We start from the raw sequence: 14,545 nt of genomic DNA, 5'->3' as shown, positions 1-14,545 counted from the left end.
GATATTGTAGGCTCATGTATGGAGGGTGATCTCATCACACATCTGGTGCAAAGTATCAGATTGAAATTGGACCACTATATCTCGTTCTCCAATTGTTGATGTTATATCCTACATGATATGACCTGCCACCTCGCTTGTACTCGGAAGATCGTATTCTTTCCCCTTTCCTTTATCTGGGACTAACCTAATAGCAAACTCTGACCCGACGCTTTTGTAGTGGTCTCGTGCACGTCGAAAAATCTTAGCTAAACAATTATTTTCGTCAATCATCTCGATGAGAAGCGCTAATGTTGACTCATCGAGATTACCTTCTGCTGAGGTTTGCCCCATCGCATTTAGGCGGTTTCTGAGTTCGTTGTTCGTATCAAATATATAAAGCTGGAGATATTCTGGGAGACAGCCTTGTCGCGGTATAAGCAAGCCAATTATGTGTGTGGGTTTGACCTTGGATCCATATAGTATAAGGACCAGGTGCGTGGACCACACTATAATCCATTTTCGTTCCAACAGATGTATAAGCAAGTACAGAATTATAGACTCGGATAGTATCTCGAAACTATCTAGTTTGAAGAAGTTTTTCTAACAGGGCTCAGGTCTGATTGATCGGTGGAACCGTGGAAGCCTTATTTGGCCATGGTTACAGCAAAGGGTGAAAGTTGGTTCACCTGTTTTGCGATCCGTACCAGTGCTTTCAGAAGTCCACATTAACGCACCACATTTTGAGCATGCTACGATTGGGTTTTCAATGAATTGTGACGTCGAACCTTTTTCTGAAAAATATTTGTTACGAATTGTTAAATCATAGTTTGTTTAACATCTTAGGAATTTACCAGAGGCCTAGGAATTATAAATTTACATTTTTTTTAAAGTTCTTTTATTTTACTTTTTCGAAAAATAATTTTTTATAAAAAAAATATGTTTAAAAATTAATTATTTTCAAACTTTATTTTTAGTTGATTTTTAAGAAACCATTATGTTGGAAAATACATTTTTGAAATTAAATATTTTATTTTAATTTTTTATCTTATAAATTTACTTTTTGTATTAAGCAAGTCACAATTGTCGGTAACAAATATCATTCTTTATATATATATATATTACGCGGAAATTATAGGGGCTTAAGTAGTATGCACCTTTCTTTTTTGGTTGAGTGCGACGCATTCCTTGTGGATGCGGTGGAGCGTTTGTATCTATGCATAAACAACGTATATTAGAATTATAAATGTATTAAATCTAAGTAGATTTTATTAGCCATTATGCATACCTCGTGACGATGCCGAAGTTCGTTTCGATAGCAAGATGGTCTTTCTCATATTACATGTATTTTTCTTCTTGACTATTAAGATTAATAGTTGTTAGTTTATAAGAATATAGCATTGGAGATACACATTATAGTATTGTTTCTTACTGTAAGAGTAACAGTCATCACAGCCACCTATTAAATTAAATCTGGGAATTTAGTTTGTTTGATGAATAAGTTTTGTTTAGGATATAAGACTATGATCCATATAAACTTACAGTCATAATATTTTGGTTTGAATGTTGGTCTGTCATTTACCAGATGAATTGAAAACATACACAATTTAAGCACTGAGATGAGACAATTTTAATCTTAGTATTAAATATTTTTGATAGTAAATACATGCCTTTTGGTTTATTATGTGATCCACGTGGAAGGCCTAGATTCCTTTTTTGCGTGGATCCTTGTGTAATTTTTGTATGGTGAACATCAATTAACTATTTATGTTAACAGTATATCTATATTATTAAGAGAGAAGTATCCATTAAAAATACCTCTTAGTTTTAAATTCAATTACACTTTTATGCCACTGAGCGTTAAATTGAATTTTCTATTTCAATGCTTGTCTTTTCAGTTACATTAATATGTTTTCCTTAAATAAATCTGAGTTAAATGTAATTAAATTAACTTTAAAATACACATATATTAACAAACTATTGAAACAAATATTAAAAACAACCTATGAAAAACAATTTAAAAGCGAGTTTCCACGCTTTTGATCTTATAATATGTATTCATTACCATATATAAACAAAATATGCTTATTACTATGACTTACCAATAAAATAGGGTGCATATATATTAGACGTGATTCATTTATGTTTTAAACTTCTTTATTATAAAAGTTTTGGAATATTATCATCAATTTTTTTTAATAAAAAAGGAATATTCCAGCAATATCAACTTCATATTTTGAATATAAAATTAACTTTATTCTCATGCTTTTAGTTAAAATAGACGGGTCAATTTATATCCCGTCCAATTAGGTTTTTAGAATAGTTGTAACTCATTTTTAATTTGACCCAAACACATAATATACTAATAATACATTTCAATCATACAATTAAATATGAAAGAAATGTCAATATAAATTTGATCCAACATAGTATATTAATATGTGTATATATATATTTACATCCAATCTTTTTATATAGTTAGCTCACATTTAATAAATAAATAAATATATATATAACACGAAACAGTAACAAAATATATGATATACATAAATCGTTACATACATCCGTGCGTTCGCACGGATCAAGCTCTAGTTGTTGTATTAATATATAAGAACAAAGTTAGGCGGTATTTAGTTTATGTTTTTAATTTTTTGTTTATATTAAATGATATATTTGTAGTATTTAAAAATAAATTTATATTGAAAATTAATCTATGCAGTTATAATAAAAATTAAAATTAAAAGTTTAATAAAATATTTTGATAGAAATTTTAAATTTCCTAATTAAAATAATATAAATGTGGGTCATAATGTTGTTTCAATTTCAAAATATTAGCATCCTTTTAAAATAAAGAAAATTGATGTGAAACAGTCTGTTTAGTGTATAGTATTAATCCAATTTCCTAATTAAAACACAACACACTGTTTAGTGTATAGTATTAATCTAATTTGATATTTTTATGGTCATGTGATACACGTACATATTAATATATTTATTTCTATATACAGTAAATCTAAAGTAATGTTAATGAGATATGGGATTTCAAATATAGTAACGATTAGTTTTAATTTAAAAACGTAAGTATAAAATATGTTACAGATATATATAAAGGTTAGTAGGTGCTTGAAGCAAGACTTGTGAACTCGCCCGACCGACAAAAACATGGCCACGTGGGGGTTTGATTGAACTTCGATTAGTTACCAAAGAAAAACGGGGGAGAAAGAAGATTATTAAAAAAAGTAGGAACCGCAAACAAATAATTGTATAGTTATATTTCCTCTCTTTGGACCTCTCCCCGTCTTCGTATATTATCTAGATGAAGCCCAGAAGAACAGCAAAGCCCATATGAAATCGATAGTTTACTGAGGAGATCCAACGTGTATTATTAAAATGTTTTGATTGGCTAAATAAATTTGTCGATGTGGACATGCTAAAATCACTTTATATCTGCCTTTTAGTATAGGATAGATATTACCTTTTGAATATATATATAATACATATATATCAACTTTCACAAAATATAAATTATAAAATGAGGTTTAAATTATTAGAGTGAAAATACTAATAATACTAAAACTAGATATTATATGTTTACTGTTTGTTATTTATGTTAAAATATTCAATAAATATACATGAAATTATTAATAAATATTGTGTATACGTTTTCTTGACGTAATATATATGCATGAGAAAAATGAGTGGTTAAACGTAAACGTAGAGAAGTAAAAAATTTATATATTGTGTCCAACAGAAACCCACAAAAATTGTTACTGCTAAAGTACATGAAAACATATATGCGATATGATGTTTTACTTTTAGGAATTAGAAGTGATTCACCATATATAAAATGAAGTATGTGATTTTTTCATTTGGTTATACAAATAGCATTGTTTCTAAGTTTCCAGCGACAAATATTTTGTCATGAGATGAGATTGCAATACCTTATTAGAGAAGCAAGTGGATGGATAATCAATGATTTGACTGTCATATGCTTGTAGACTCGTGTGTCTTTAGCAGCTTTGGCGAAATGGGCATGATTGCATTAGATGGCGTATGGTGGTTCTTGATAACCGTGCTACTCTTGAAAATATATCACCTTGGAGGTCTTGAGGGAGGGTTTCGAGTTTTGATAGGGGTTGATCTCCGTGCATGATGTGAAAATATTTTTGTAAGAATTGTGATTTTATTTTAGCTAAAGGTTTCGATTTATATAGTCGAGGAATATGCAATTAAATTTAACATTTCAACTCGTCTGTGGTAGTCCTTTTAACTGAGATTATTTCAACTCGGAAGAGCAAAAAATCACAAGAGAGAAGATAGAAGGAGAGTATAAAGACATCTGCTGGTTGAAGGAGAGACACAGAGGCCAAAGACCAGAAACTTGCTGATCAATGGACCTCTAACATATCAGACTCACCGAGTTTCTGGAACAGCTTATGGGTTGCAGGCAGAGGGGCTATTAGACCGACCCTGAACACTGATCCAAACCATGAAAACACCTTCTAAGATGTCTTCTTGTCTTTGTTGTGTCGTCATGTAATGTAAGTTTTTTTTTGTTTTGGGCTGATTGTATGATTTAATAACTCCAACATTAATTAGACTTTTGGGTTCCCTAACTTCGCTTTTATGGTACGTGTTGGTTTCTCTTTAATCATGTGTTGTATCTATAGTTCACCATTTGAACTGATAGAAGTGTACAAACGTAGAAAAAAATAATACAAAGAGAACAAGAAACACAATGCTATATAATAGTTAAAGAGAGAAAGATGTGTTATTATTCACTCACAGGCAGCTGAACTAAATAAGAAGAACATAAATCTTTGAAAATGTCTTTGGCCAGAAATAAGAACAAAAAAAAGAAGAAGAATAGATTAACGCTTCTTTTCTGAAAAAATGATAACTCCAAGCTAAGAAGCATTTCCTGAGAATAATGGATGGGCCTGACTTATTCCATTGCGCCATGTACAGAGTGAAGCCAAGATGGACCCTCTAATCAAGACAGGGTATTTCTCTCAGGAGGAGTAGCAACTATGATCTTCATGCTGCTTGTAGACCAAGACGTGATATCTTAGCTCAAATTGTTAGCGATCTCAGAGAAAATGTGCTTCCACCACTGGTCACGATGTTATACCGTACACATCCTTTCTGATGTCTACATCACACTTCATTAAGGAGTTAAAGTTGTTTCATGGATACCAGTATTCTCCATATGAATCATAGATGGCTGGTAAATAACCTTGGTCCTCAGGACAATGGAACAGCTCAGAACCAATTGTTATCACTTGCCCATCAGGTAGCTCGTAGTTCTTCTCAACAGCTTAGCTAGGTCCCATGAACATGACGCCACACCACAGTACTTGCACTACACTTACGAAGAAAGTCTCCATTTTTTCATATGATCTTACATATTAAAAGCTACTGACATTCATACAACAACCACTTTAGTTAAAAACAAAAAAAAAACATATGTTGAAAAAATTAAGGTGAATCTCTATCTCTAAACCCTAATGCGTACCACTTCCAATGTCATTAGCTCATCAAGGAGAGGACTCAAAACTTATATTCACAAAAAGGGTCATACTTTCACCAACTTAGATATTAAATATGATACACATTGATAACCTCTGTAATGTGGTACACATGAGACAAACAACAATAACTCTGAAATGTCTAATCTAACACCACAAAGAGTCCGAGAGTGAGCAGTAATAACACAGCAGTACACCAGAAGAGAGTAAAGTCGAATATAAAATCAAACCAATCAGGTAAACATGAGAAAGGAAAAAAAACATGATTTGAGCAAACAACGAAAGGTCAAGAGAAGCCTAACGCTCTTCACAGTTTGGGCAAAAGAAGCTATGACACAAAACACGAACTGGGGTCTTGATTCAAACTCAAACTAAACATATTTCAATAAGACCAAAAAAAAAACAAAGTGGGTTTCATCGAATTGGTAAGAAGATGAATCGCTAGGGCACGAAATCACGAACCTTTGTATCGATTGAAAATCAGGACTGTTCTCTCCACAAAAAAGCTTCAGACTTCCCAAACCAATCATCTCCGTTACAGCTCTGAGCTACATGAACCGAACCCAAACCGGAGCTAACCCGACCCTTCGAGCCAGGCTCCTTAATTCTCGGTGGCTGTTTCGGCTCCGTCAGCGCCGGGGGTTTCTCGAGGCGGCGGCTGTGGAGCTGAAGGTAGAAAGAAGAGTCTCCAGCTAGAGCGGAATCAGAGGCGGAGGAATTGAGCCGCTTCAGAGCTAGGGTTTTAGCGTCCCTGGTGCGAACTCCCAGGAAAGTTGGCTCGGTGGGCTCCGTATTGTTGTTGGTAATCTTCGATTTCTTCATGTATTTGCCCATTTTCAGACTGATTTTCGGATCTTTTTATAGATGAATCTCCACCGCCTCAGATCCAGAAATCACATTGAATATAGATCATGTGTGAGAGAGTAATGGAGGGTTTAAGATGATAATTTGGTAACTGGTAACATTTCCTACTCTAAGGAAGAAGATGGAAGAGCAATTTAGAAAACCTAATCGACATGGGTTCTGTAGGGGCGAAGAAAAAAAACACGGGATTTATTCTAACTGAAGTCTGAAGTAAACATGAAACCCATAAAAAATTAACGCCCAATCGAAATAACCCATGACGCGCGAAAAGGAAGAGATAATACACAATCCCATGACGCGCAAGAAGGAAGAGAGAGCATGAGATACACAGACGCACTACCGAGCTGACACGTATCGGCAAAAATCCCACTCTGTTTTGTGTCGTGGAGGGCTGTGCTTTGAGCAAAAAAAAAAGGAATTTTTTGTTTGATAAAAAAAGGAATTTTTTTTTCTGTTTTTAATAGTAAGTGATGGTGTATTGGTTTGAGGAAAACAAAATTTCTAGCGTGATTTGGGGACGTATTAAAATATGTTATTGCACCACTCAAATTTAGTTAAATATATAGTGGGATCAACGTGTGTCATAAAATAATAAAATAAGATCTTTTCAAGTATATAACAACACAAACACAAAGATTTTATCTTCCTTAAACCACTCTTCACAATGGAAATGATGTTAATTTCTGTTTGCTTGGCCATCTTCTTAGCTTTTCTCTTCCTTAAACCACTATTCACAAGAACCACCACCACCACCAAGCTTAAGCTACCACCCTCTCCGTGGCGACTTCCGGTCATAGGAAATCTCCACCAGCTCAGCCTCCACCCTCACCGCTCTCTCCATTCCCTCAGCCTTCGCTCTGGGCCACTCATGCTCCTTCACTTTGGTTGCGTCCCTACGATCGTAGTCTCCTCCGCTGACGTAGCTCATGACGTGTTGAAAACACACGATCTAAACTTTTCTAATCGCCCGAGAACAAGAACGGTCGAAAAACTTTTTAAAGGGACAGAAATAGCCTTTGCCCCCTATGGAGAATATTGGAGGCAGATGAAGGTAATATTTGCACTATTCAAAAGTTTGTTGTTGTGTTTTCTGATTTTCTATATATACGTTTGTGACGAATTTATTTGATTTAATTTTTCTCAATTTTGGTATTATCATGTTCCTAAATTTTTGATGACTAATATATCTTCATTATCAAACACATGCCTTATATGTTATTTCAGGAATTATAAGAGTACAAAGCATTAAAAATAATTTAGAATTAATTAAACAGAAATATTTCGGTGATATTTCGTAGAGTTTTTTGTTGTCTGAAATCTACTCTTGGATTTGTTTATATGATAGTGTGACAGAATCTATACTATTAAAAGGGAAACATTCTTAAAAAATTTAATTATTCAAAGTTGTTTGGACCTATTAGTTAGACTAACACCACATAATTCAGTTTATTTTTAAGCCAAAATAATATTCCATACATCAACTCATAATTTTCTTAATGTACAAAAAGAGATATTGTAACTAACAACAATATTTTACGTAAATATTTTATTATTATTTTCTTAATACAGAAAATAACTTAAAGAAATAGTCGTAACAAACGGATCAATATTAATGTATATATTTTTGGACCCTACATATAGATTATCGAATATATGATGCATAACTTTGTATTACAAACTTAACAATATTCATTGCACTTTTTAAGTGATATCTTATTCATGTATTTCTTGACTCTTTTTATGAAATGTTATCACAAATTTAATATCTGAAATTGAAAACTATATCAATACTAAAAATAATTGTTTTTTAATAATGTAAATTGATAGTTGTTACTATGATATAAATATATGCGAGGAAAATTCATTTTTAATTTAAAATTGATAGCTTGTGGTTAATGACAATGTTTTGAAAACCGAACGGAGACAGATTCAACATTGCACCTGGATCAATGGTCCGGTTTAACCGCTTAATTTTAATTTAATTTTAAATTAAGTAACTATATATATGTAAGTATAACTATAAATTAATTTTGATATAAGTTTATATCAATGTTATATTTTAAAACTGATATGGAAAATTAAAATGAAAAAATCAAAAATTAAAACTAATTTATTTATATATGTAGTAGAAAACAATATTAATTTTTGATGAAATCTTATTAAAATTTGCAATTTTTTTAACTTGAATTTGCAAAAACTTGGTTTTAATATTGAACTAGGTCCGATTTAACTCAAATTCGGTTTTTAGCACAACTCATAACCAGTTCGAAGAGCGAGTCAGGATCGTTCGGTCCGATCGTTCGGTCCGATCAGATTTTCAAAACATTGGCTAATACAGTTCAATAATTAAAATATATAATGAATATCTTTGCTACTAAAAACATACATATCAACTTTAAATCTATTTCAAACAAATCTCACACAATAAAAATAATGAATAATAAAAACATTAAAAAACAATAGTTATAATGTGAAACAAAAAAAAATTATACTAGATTTAAAATTTATTAAATATTAAAAACTTCAAATCTGCGCTTTTTAAGCGCGGGTCAAAATCTAGTAGACTATTAAAATTACAAAATATAATTATACAAAGTCAAAAATAAAATTGTTATGTTTTCAAATATTATAATAAAAATTATGTAATACGTTTAAATTTAAAAATATATATTATACCATTTAGTATAAATAAAAAATTTAAAGTGAAAACAAATATTTATATGTCACGAGTTAAGATCTATAAATACTTTGTTCAAAAAAAAAGGTTTATAGATACTAAAACAAATAAAGACGTTCTCAGTTTTTATTTTAATAGTATTAGTTAATTAAAGTATAAATCTATGATACCAATATCGGTGGTACAATAAACAATTACAAACACAAAATATAATTGTTCAATGTAAAAAATAAAATTGTTATGTTTCAAAATAATTTTATAAATATATACTATACCATTTAATACAAACAAAAATTAAGAAAAAAACAAATATGCGTGTTCGGTTGTGCGGATCAAGTTCGGTTGTGCGGATCAAAATCTAGTAATATCTTTAAAGATAACGTTTAGTTTAATTAGCTAAATACAATTTACACTGTAATCACATGTTGCTTGCGTTACACGAGATATAAAGTTTCTGTGTGGACAGGGCAAAACGGCAACCTTAAGTCTATAAAACATTTGCAATAAAATTATATGTCCACACTCCACACACACACAACACGCATCAATAGGATAATGATTTTCAGATGCAACCAAATTATATAGAGATCATCTACGGTAGCTAATTTATCTTCAACTGCTTGGGATGCATGCAGAGTATTTGCGTTATGAATCTCCTTACCAACAAAACGATTCGATCCTTCGAGAATATAAGAGCAGAAGAGATCAATTTATTAATGGGGAAGCTTGCGAAAGCGAGTTCTTCTTCTTCACCAGTAAACCTAAGCAAGCTCTTCATTAGTTTTTGTCACATCCCGGTTCTCCCAAACCGGAATGATTTTGTTTTCTTATTAATTAACTTGATTTGGATCAAAGCCCATCAAGTCTTTCTCTTTTATTTCTGGCCCGCGTAGTAAACCCTAGGGTTTCCACTTCATTTTTTTATAAAAAGGAGCCTCCTCCTTCTTTTCTCTTCCATTTAGAAATCAGAGCGAAGCCCTGTAGAGTTTCAGAGAGATTTGAAAACCCTAGCCGTCATGGTTTCTATTTTCTCTTCTCTCTCGTTCTCTCTCGCCTGCGTCTCTCTCTCTCTCTCTCTCTCTCTCTCTCTCTCTCTCTCTCTCTCTCTCTCTCTCTCTCTCTCTCTCTCTCTCTCTCTCTCTCCTTGATGTTCGCCGTTTGCTGAAGGCTGGAGCCAAGCCGTTGGAGATCCCCGATGAACCAATCCAATTCTATGTCCAGATCTCTCCATGTCTTCTTTCTAGATCTGGTCACTGGTGAGGTAAGGAACCCTAGTGTCATTTTCTCTACTCCTTTCTACTCCTCCTTTGAGATCTCTTTATCTCGGGTCTTTTGATGGGTAGCATCTACCCGTTTATTTGTAATCTGGTTCGTTGAAAGCCATAAGCTTCAGATCTGGTTCTACTCTCTTTCCATTCTCGATCTAAGACCAAGGTGAGGGCTTGTTGCAATCTCTATCTCCTTCTATCATTATCTCATCATGGTAGAAGTGTCTAAGTTGATCATTCATCCTTACTTGTTACTTTCTATAGATCTACTAATATAAATAAGTATACATATGATATATATAAATACCTTGATGCTTGATTTGAAAAACATAGATCTATTGCTAAGGTTGTTAAAATATGGTTGAATGATGTTTGAGGATTGAATGTGCTGATTGTTTGATTGGGGTTATTGTATAAGAGGATATATCTATATAATGAGAATATATAAATGAGTTAGAGAATGCTTAAGGCATATGTGTGCCGGTGTAACGTGGTGGAATGACATATATGTATGTCTCGGGCGTTACAAATCGTTTCTTGTTGGGTCATGTGGCAATCGTTTGAGTTGGCATGATTCATCGCCGGAGCGGGCATGCGGCGTGCCTGTAAATGAAGTAACGTAAAGCGTGATGTCGTGAGAGACACGTGGAGCGTATGAACATGGTGGCGGATCAAGCGAGACCGGTGTCGGTAACTTGATTGCGTGAAGGCGTGAGACAGCGTGATGTCGTGGAGACAACGCAACATGAAAGTTCTCGCGCGACAACATGAGAACACGGTACCGATTTAGGTGGTGTGGTCTCATTTTGGCACCGCCGGGGTTTATCCTCGTTTCTTGTTGATTGTTTTCGTTACTGGATGTTAAAGTTAGATGTTTATGCTATGTTGTGTGATGATTGTTGGTGATGATTTCGGGCTCCTAGAGCTTCCCTCACTGAGCTTTTGTCGAAATGCTCACCCCCTCCTTCTTCCTTTTCATTTCAGGTTCGACTCATATTGGTTGGTTTTTGTCAAAGACGTCCTGGGATCCTAAAGACACATTGTTTCGGCCTTGTGGCTGAGACAGTGTCATGATATCGCCGATCATTTCAGCTATGCTGGGTCGGGGTGTCACAAGTGGTATCAGAGCCCAGGAAAGACTCTCTAGTCCTAACCTAGAGGGTCAGTCTTGACTCACACCAATATGAATCGAACAAGTTCCTAATCTCTTACTTAATGGTTGAGTTTTACCGTTGCTCCGTTCGGAATTCGGGGCGAATTCCCATTTAAGTGGGGTAGAATTGTCACATCCCGGTTCTCCCAAACCGGAATGATTTTGTTTTCTTATTAATTAACTTGATTTGGACCAAAGCCCATCAAGTCTTTCTCTTTTATTTCTGGCCCGCGTAGTAAACCCTAGGGTTTCCACCTCATTTTTTTATAAAAAGGAGCCTCCTCCTTCTTTTCTCTTCCATTTAGAAATCAGAGCGAAGCCCTGTAGAGTTTCAGAGAGATTTGAAAACCCTAGCCGTCATGGTTTCTATTTTCTCTTCTCTCTCGTTCTCTCTCGCCTGCGTCTCTCTCTCTCTCTCTCTCTCTCTCTCTCTCTCTCTCTCTCTCTCTCTCTCTCTCTCTCTCCTTGATGTTCGCCGTTTGCTGAAGGCTGGAGCCAAGCCGTTGGAGATCCCCGATGAACCAATCCAATTCTATGTCCAGATCTCTCCATGTCTTCTTTCTAGATCTGGTCACTGGTGAGGTAAGGAACCCTAGTGTCATTTTCTTCTACTCCTTTCTACTCCTCCTTTGAGATCTCTTATCTCGGGTCTTTGATGGTAGCATCTACCCGTTTATTTGTAGATCTGGTTCGTTGAAAGCCATAAGCTTCAGATCTGGTTCTACTCTCTTTCCCATTCTCAGATCTAAGACCAAGGTGAGGGCTTGTTGCAATCTCTATCTCCTTCTATCATTATCTCATCATGGTAGAAGTGTCTAGGTTGATCATTCATCCTTACTTGTTACTTTCTATAGATCTACTAATATAAATAAGTATACATATGATATATATAAATACCTTGATGCTTGATGTTTGAAAAACATAGATCTATTGCTAAGGTTGTTAAAATATGGTTGAATGATGTTTGAGGATTGAATGTGCTAATTGTATTGATTGGGGTTATTGTATAAGAGGATGATATCTATATAATGAGAATATATAAATGAGTTAGAGAATGCTTAAGGCATATGTGTGCCGGTGTAACGTGGTGGAATGACATATATGTATGTCTCGGGCGTTACATCGTTTCTTGTTGGGTCATGTGGCAATCGTTTGAGTTGGCATGATTCATCGCCGGAGCGGGCATGCGGCGTGCCTGTAAATGAAGTAACGTAGAAGCGTGATGTCGTGGAGACAACGTGGAGCGTATGAACATGGTGGCGGATCAAGCGAGAACCGGTGTCGGTAACTTGATTGCGTGAAGGCGTGAGACAGCGTGATGTCGTGGAGACAACGCAACATGAAAGTTCTCGCGCGACAACATGAGGAACACGGGTACCGATTTAGGTGGTGTGGTCTCATTGTTGGCACCGCCGGGGTTTATCCTCGTTTCTTGTTGATTGTTTTCGATTACTGGATGTTAAAGTTAGATGTTTATGCTATGTTGTGTGATGATTGTTGGTGATTGATTTCGGGGCTCCTAGAGCTTCCCTCACTGAGCTTTTGCCGAAATGCTCACCCCTCCTTCTTCTCTTTTCATTTCAGGTTCGACTCATATTGGTGGGTTTTTGTCAAAGACGTCCTGGGATCCTAAAGACACATTGTTTCGGCCTTGTGGCTGGAGACAAGTGTCATGATATCGCCGATTATTTCAGCTATGCTGGGTCGGGGTGTCACAGTTTTTCAAACGATGTTATAACCAGAGTCGTCTTGGGGAAAAAGTATAGCACCGAGGGAGGTGAATATATTTCTCAGAGCGTAGTGAGAAAATTCACCGAGGGAGGTGAATTCTATAATTTTTGTTCTTTTTATCTTTTTTTTCTTTTCTCTTTTTGCAGGATATGTTGTTCGGGGCAGCGCCAACAACTTTTACACTATTAGAGTGGACAATGACAGAGTTTTTGAGACATCCAGAGTGTATGAAGAAACTCAAAGATGAGATTTGTTCTGTTTCAACCCATAACTTATATGTAACTGAGCAAGAAGATGAGAAGATAAATTATTTAAATCTTGTGGTTAAGGAGGTGCTTTGACTACATCCCGGGGTTCCATTAGCTCCGCGACAATTGAGTGACGTTGTCAAAGTACATGGATACGACATAGCTGCAGGAACACAAGTAATGTCTTTACATCTTATGATTAAGATCAAACCCTAATGACAATAAATATATATTTAAAGATAAAATGTATTATTTCGAACACAGGTGCTAATCAATATATGGGCAAATCCAAAGAGACGTTTCAGCTTGGGGACAAGATGCAGAAGAGTTAAGGCCAGGGAGGCATTTAGATACGGTTGTAGATTTTCAAGGACAAAATCTAAAGTTTATTCCATTTGGATGAGGGAGAAGGCAATGTCCTGGAAGTGGATATGTAGTAGCCTTGGTGGAAGTCACATTGGCCAACCTAGTGTAACGGTTCGACTGGAGAGTTGACGTAGGAGCAATGGGAGATGAGAAGCCTGATATAGCTGAAGCTATTGGTATTGATGTTTGTCGCAAGGACCCTCTTATTGTTTGTCCATCTTCTGTTTAATATTTCTTTAAAAGTCATTTTATGCGTGCAATATGTTAAATATACTAAAAAGGGTAAGTAAACTTTTTGTAGAAAAAGGAAAAAAAAAGAGTGAGAAAACTAGGTAAAAGACAGCTCGTGTTAAATCAATATATTCTCAAACGTTGTCAGTTAGGCAGCAGCTCCATGGTGCTCAAATTAAAAAGTTAACGCTTAATATTGTTTCTTTTTCGGCAGGTGTTTTAGTATTGTATGAATACACAAAGTACAATTGTTACAGATCTTACCAACTCATCGTTTGTGATAATACATTACATGAAAACTAAAAATTCATTTACAGCGCAATGCAAAAACTCTGACCGGAAAAAAGCAACATATCATCAGAAATTTTCAAATATATATCGAACATCTTTTATCACAATCTAATTTTCTTCAAGGATTTTAGTACAGCATAAAAGGAAGAAAAAAAAATACTAGAATAGTTCCGTCCTGAGTTAAGTAACTGCATATTAATTTAAACCCGGCC

At 34.7% G+C, this 14,545-nt stretch overlaps 2 protein-coding genes across 2 annotated transcripts; one reads left to right on the top strand and one right to left on the bottom strand.

Annotated features, from left to right (window-relative positions):
* Nucleotides 1–5,839: 5,839 nt before the first annotated feature.
* LOC125575898 (cyclin-dependent kinase inhibitor 3-like) lies at nt 5,840–6,560 on the bottom strand. Its single transcript, XM_048735110.1, has one exon. It carries the CDS (start codon nt 6,336–6,338, stop codon nt 5,985–5,987), a length of 354 nt encoding a protein of 117 aa, XP_048591067.1. The 5' UTR covers nt 6,339–6,560; the 3' UTR covers nt 5,840–5,984.
* Nucleotides 6,561–6,876: 316 nt separating this feature from the next.
* LOC106352059 (cytochrome P450 71A14-like) lies at nt 6,877–10,586 on the top strand. Its single transcript, XM_048781656.1, has 3 exons — nt 6,877–7,419; nt 9,681–9,842; nt 10,578–10,586. Exons 1-3 carry the CDS (start codon nt 7,033–7,035, stop codon nt 10,584–10,586), a joined length of 558 nt encoding a protein of 185 aa, XP_048637613.1. The 5' UTR covers nt 6,877–7,032.
* Nucleotides 10,587–14,545: the final 3,959 nt, after the last annotated feature.

The sequence above is a fragment of the Brassica napus genome, chromosome A6 (genome assembly GCF_020379485.1).
Source record: "Brassica napus cultivar Da-Ae chromosome A6, Da-Ae, whole genome shotgun sequence".
NCBI lineage: Eukaryota > Viridiplantae > Streptophyta > Magnoliopsida > Brassicales > Brassicaceae > Brassica > Brassica napus.
Note: the sequence above shows the minus strand (reverse complement) of the source record. Positions and strands in the feature narration are given on the sequence as shown.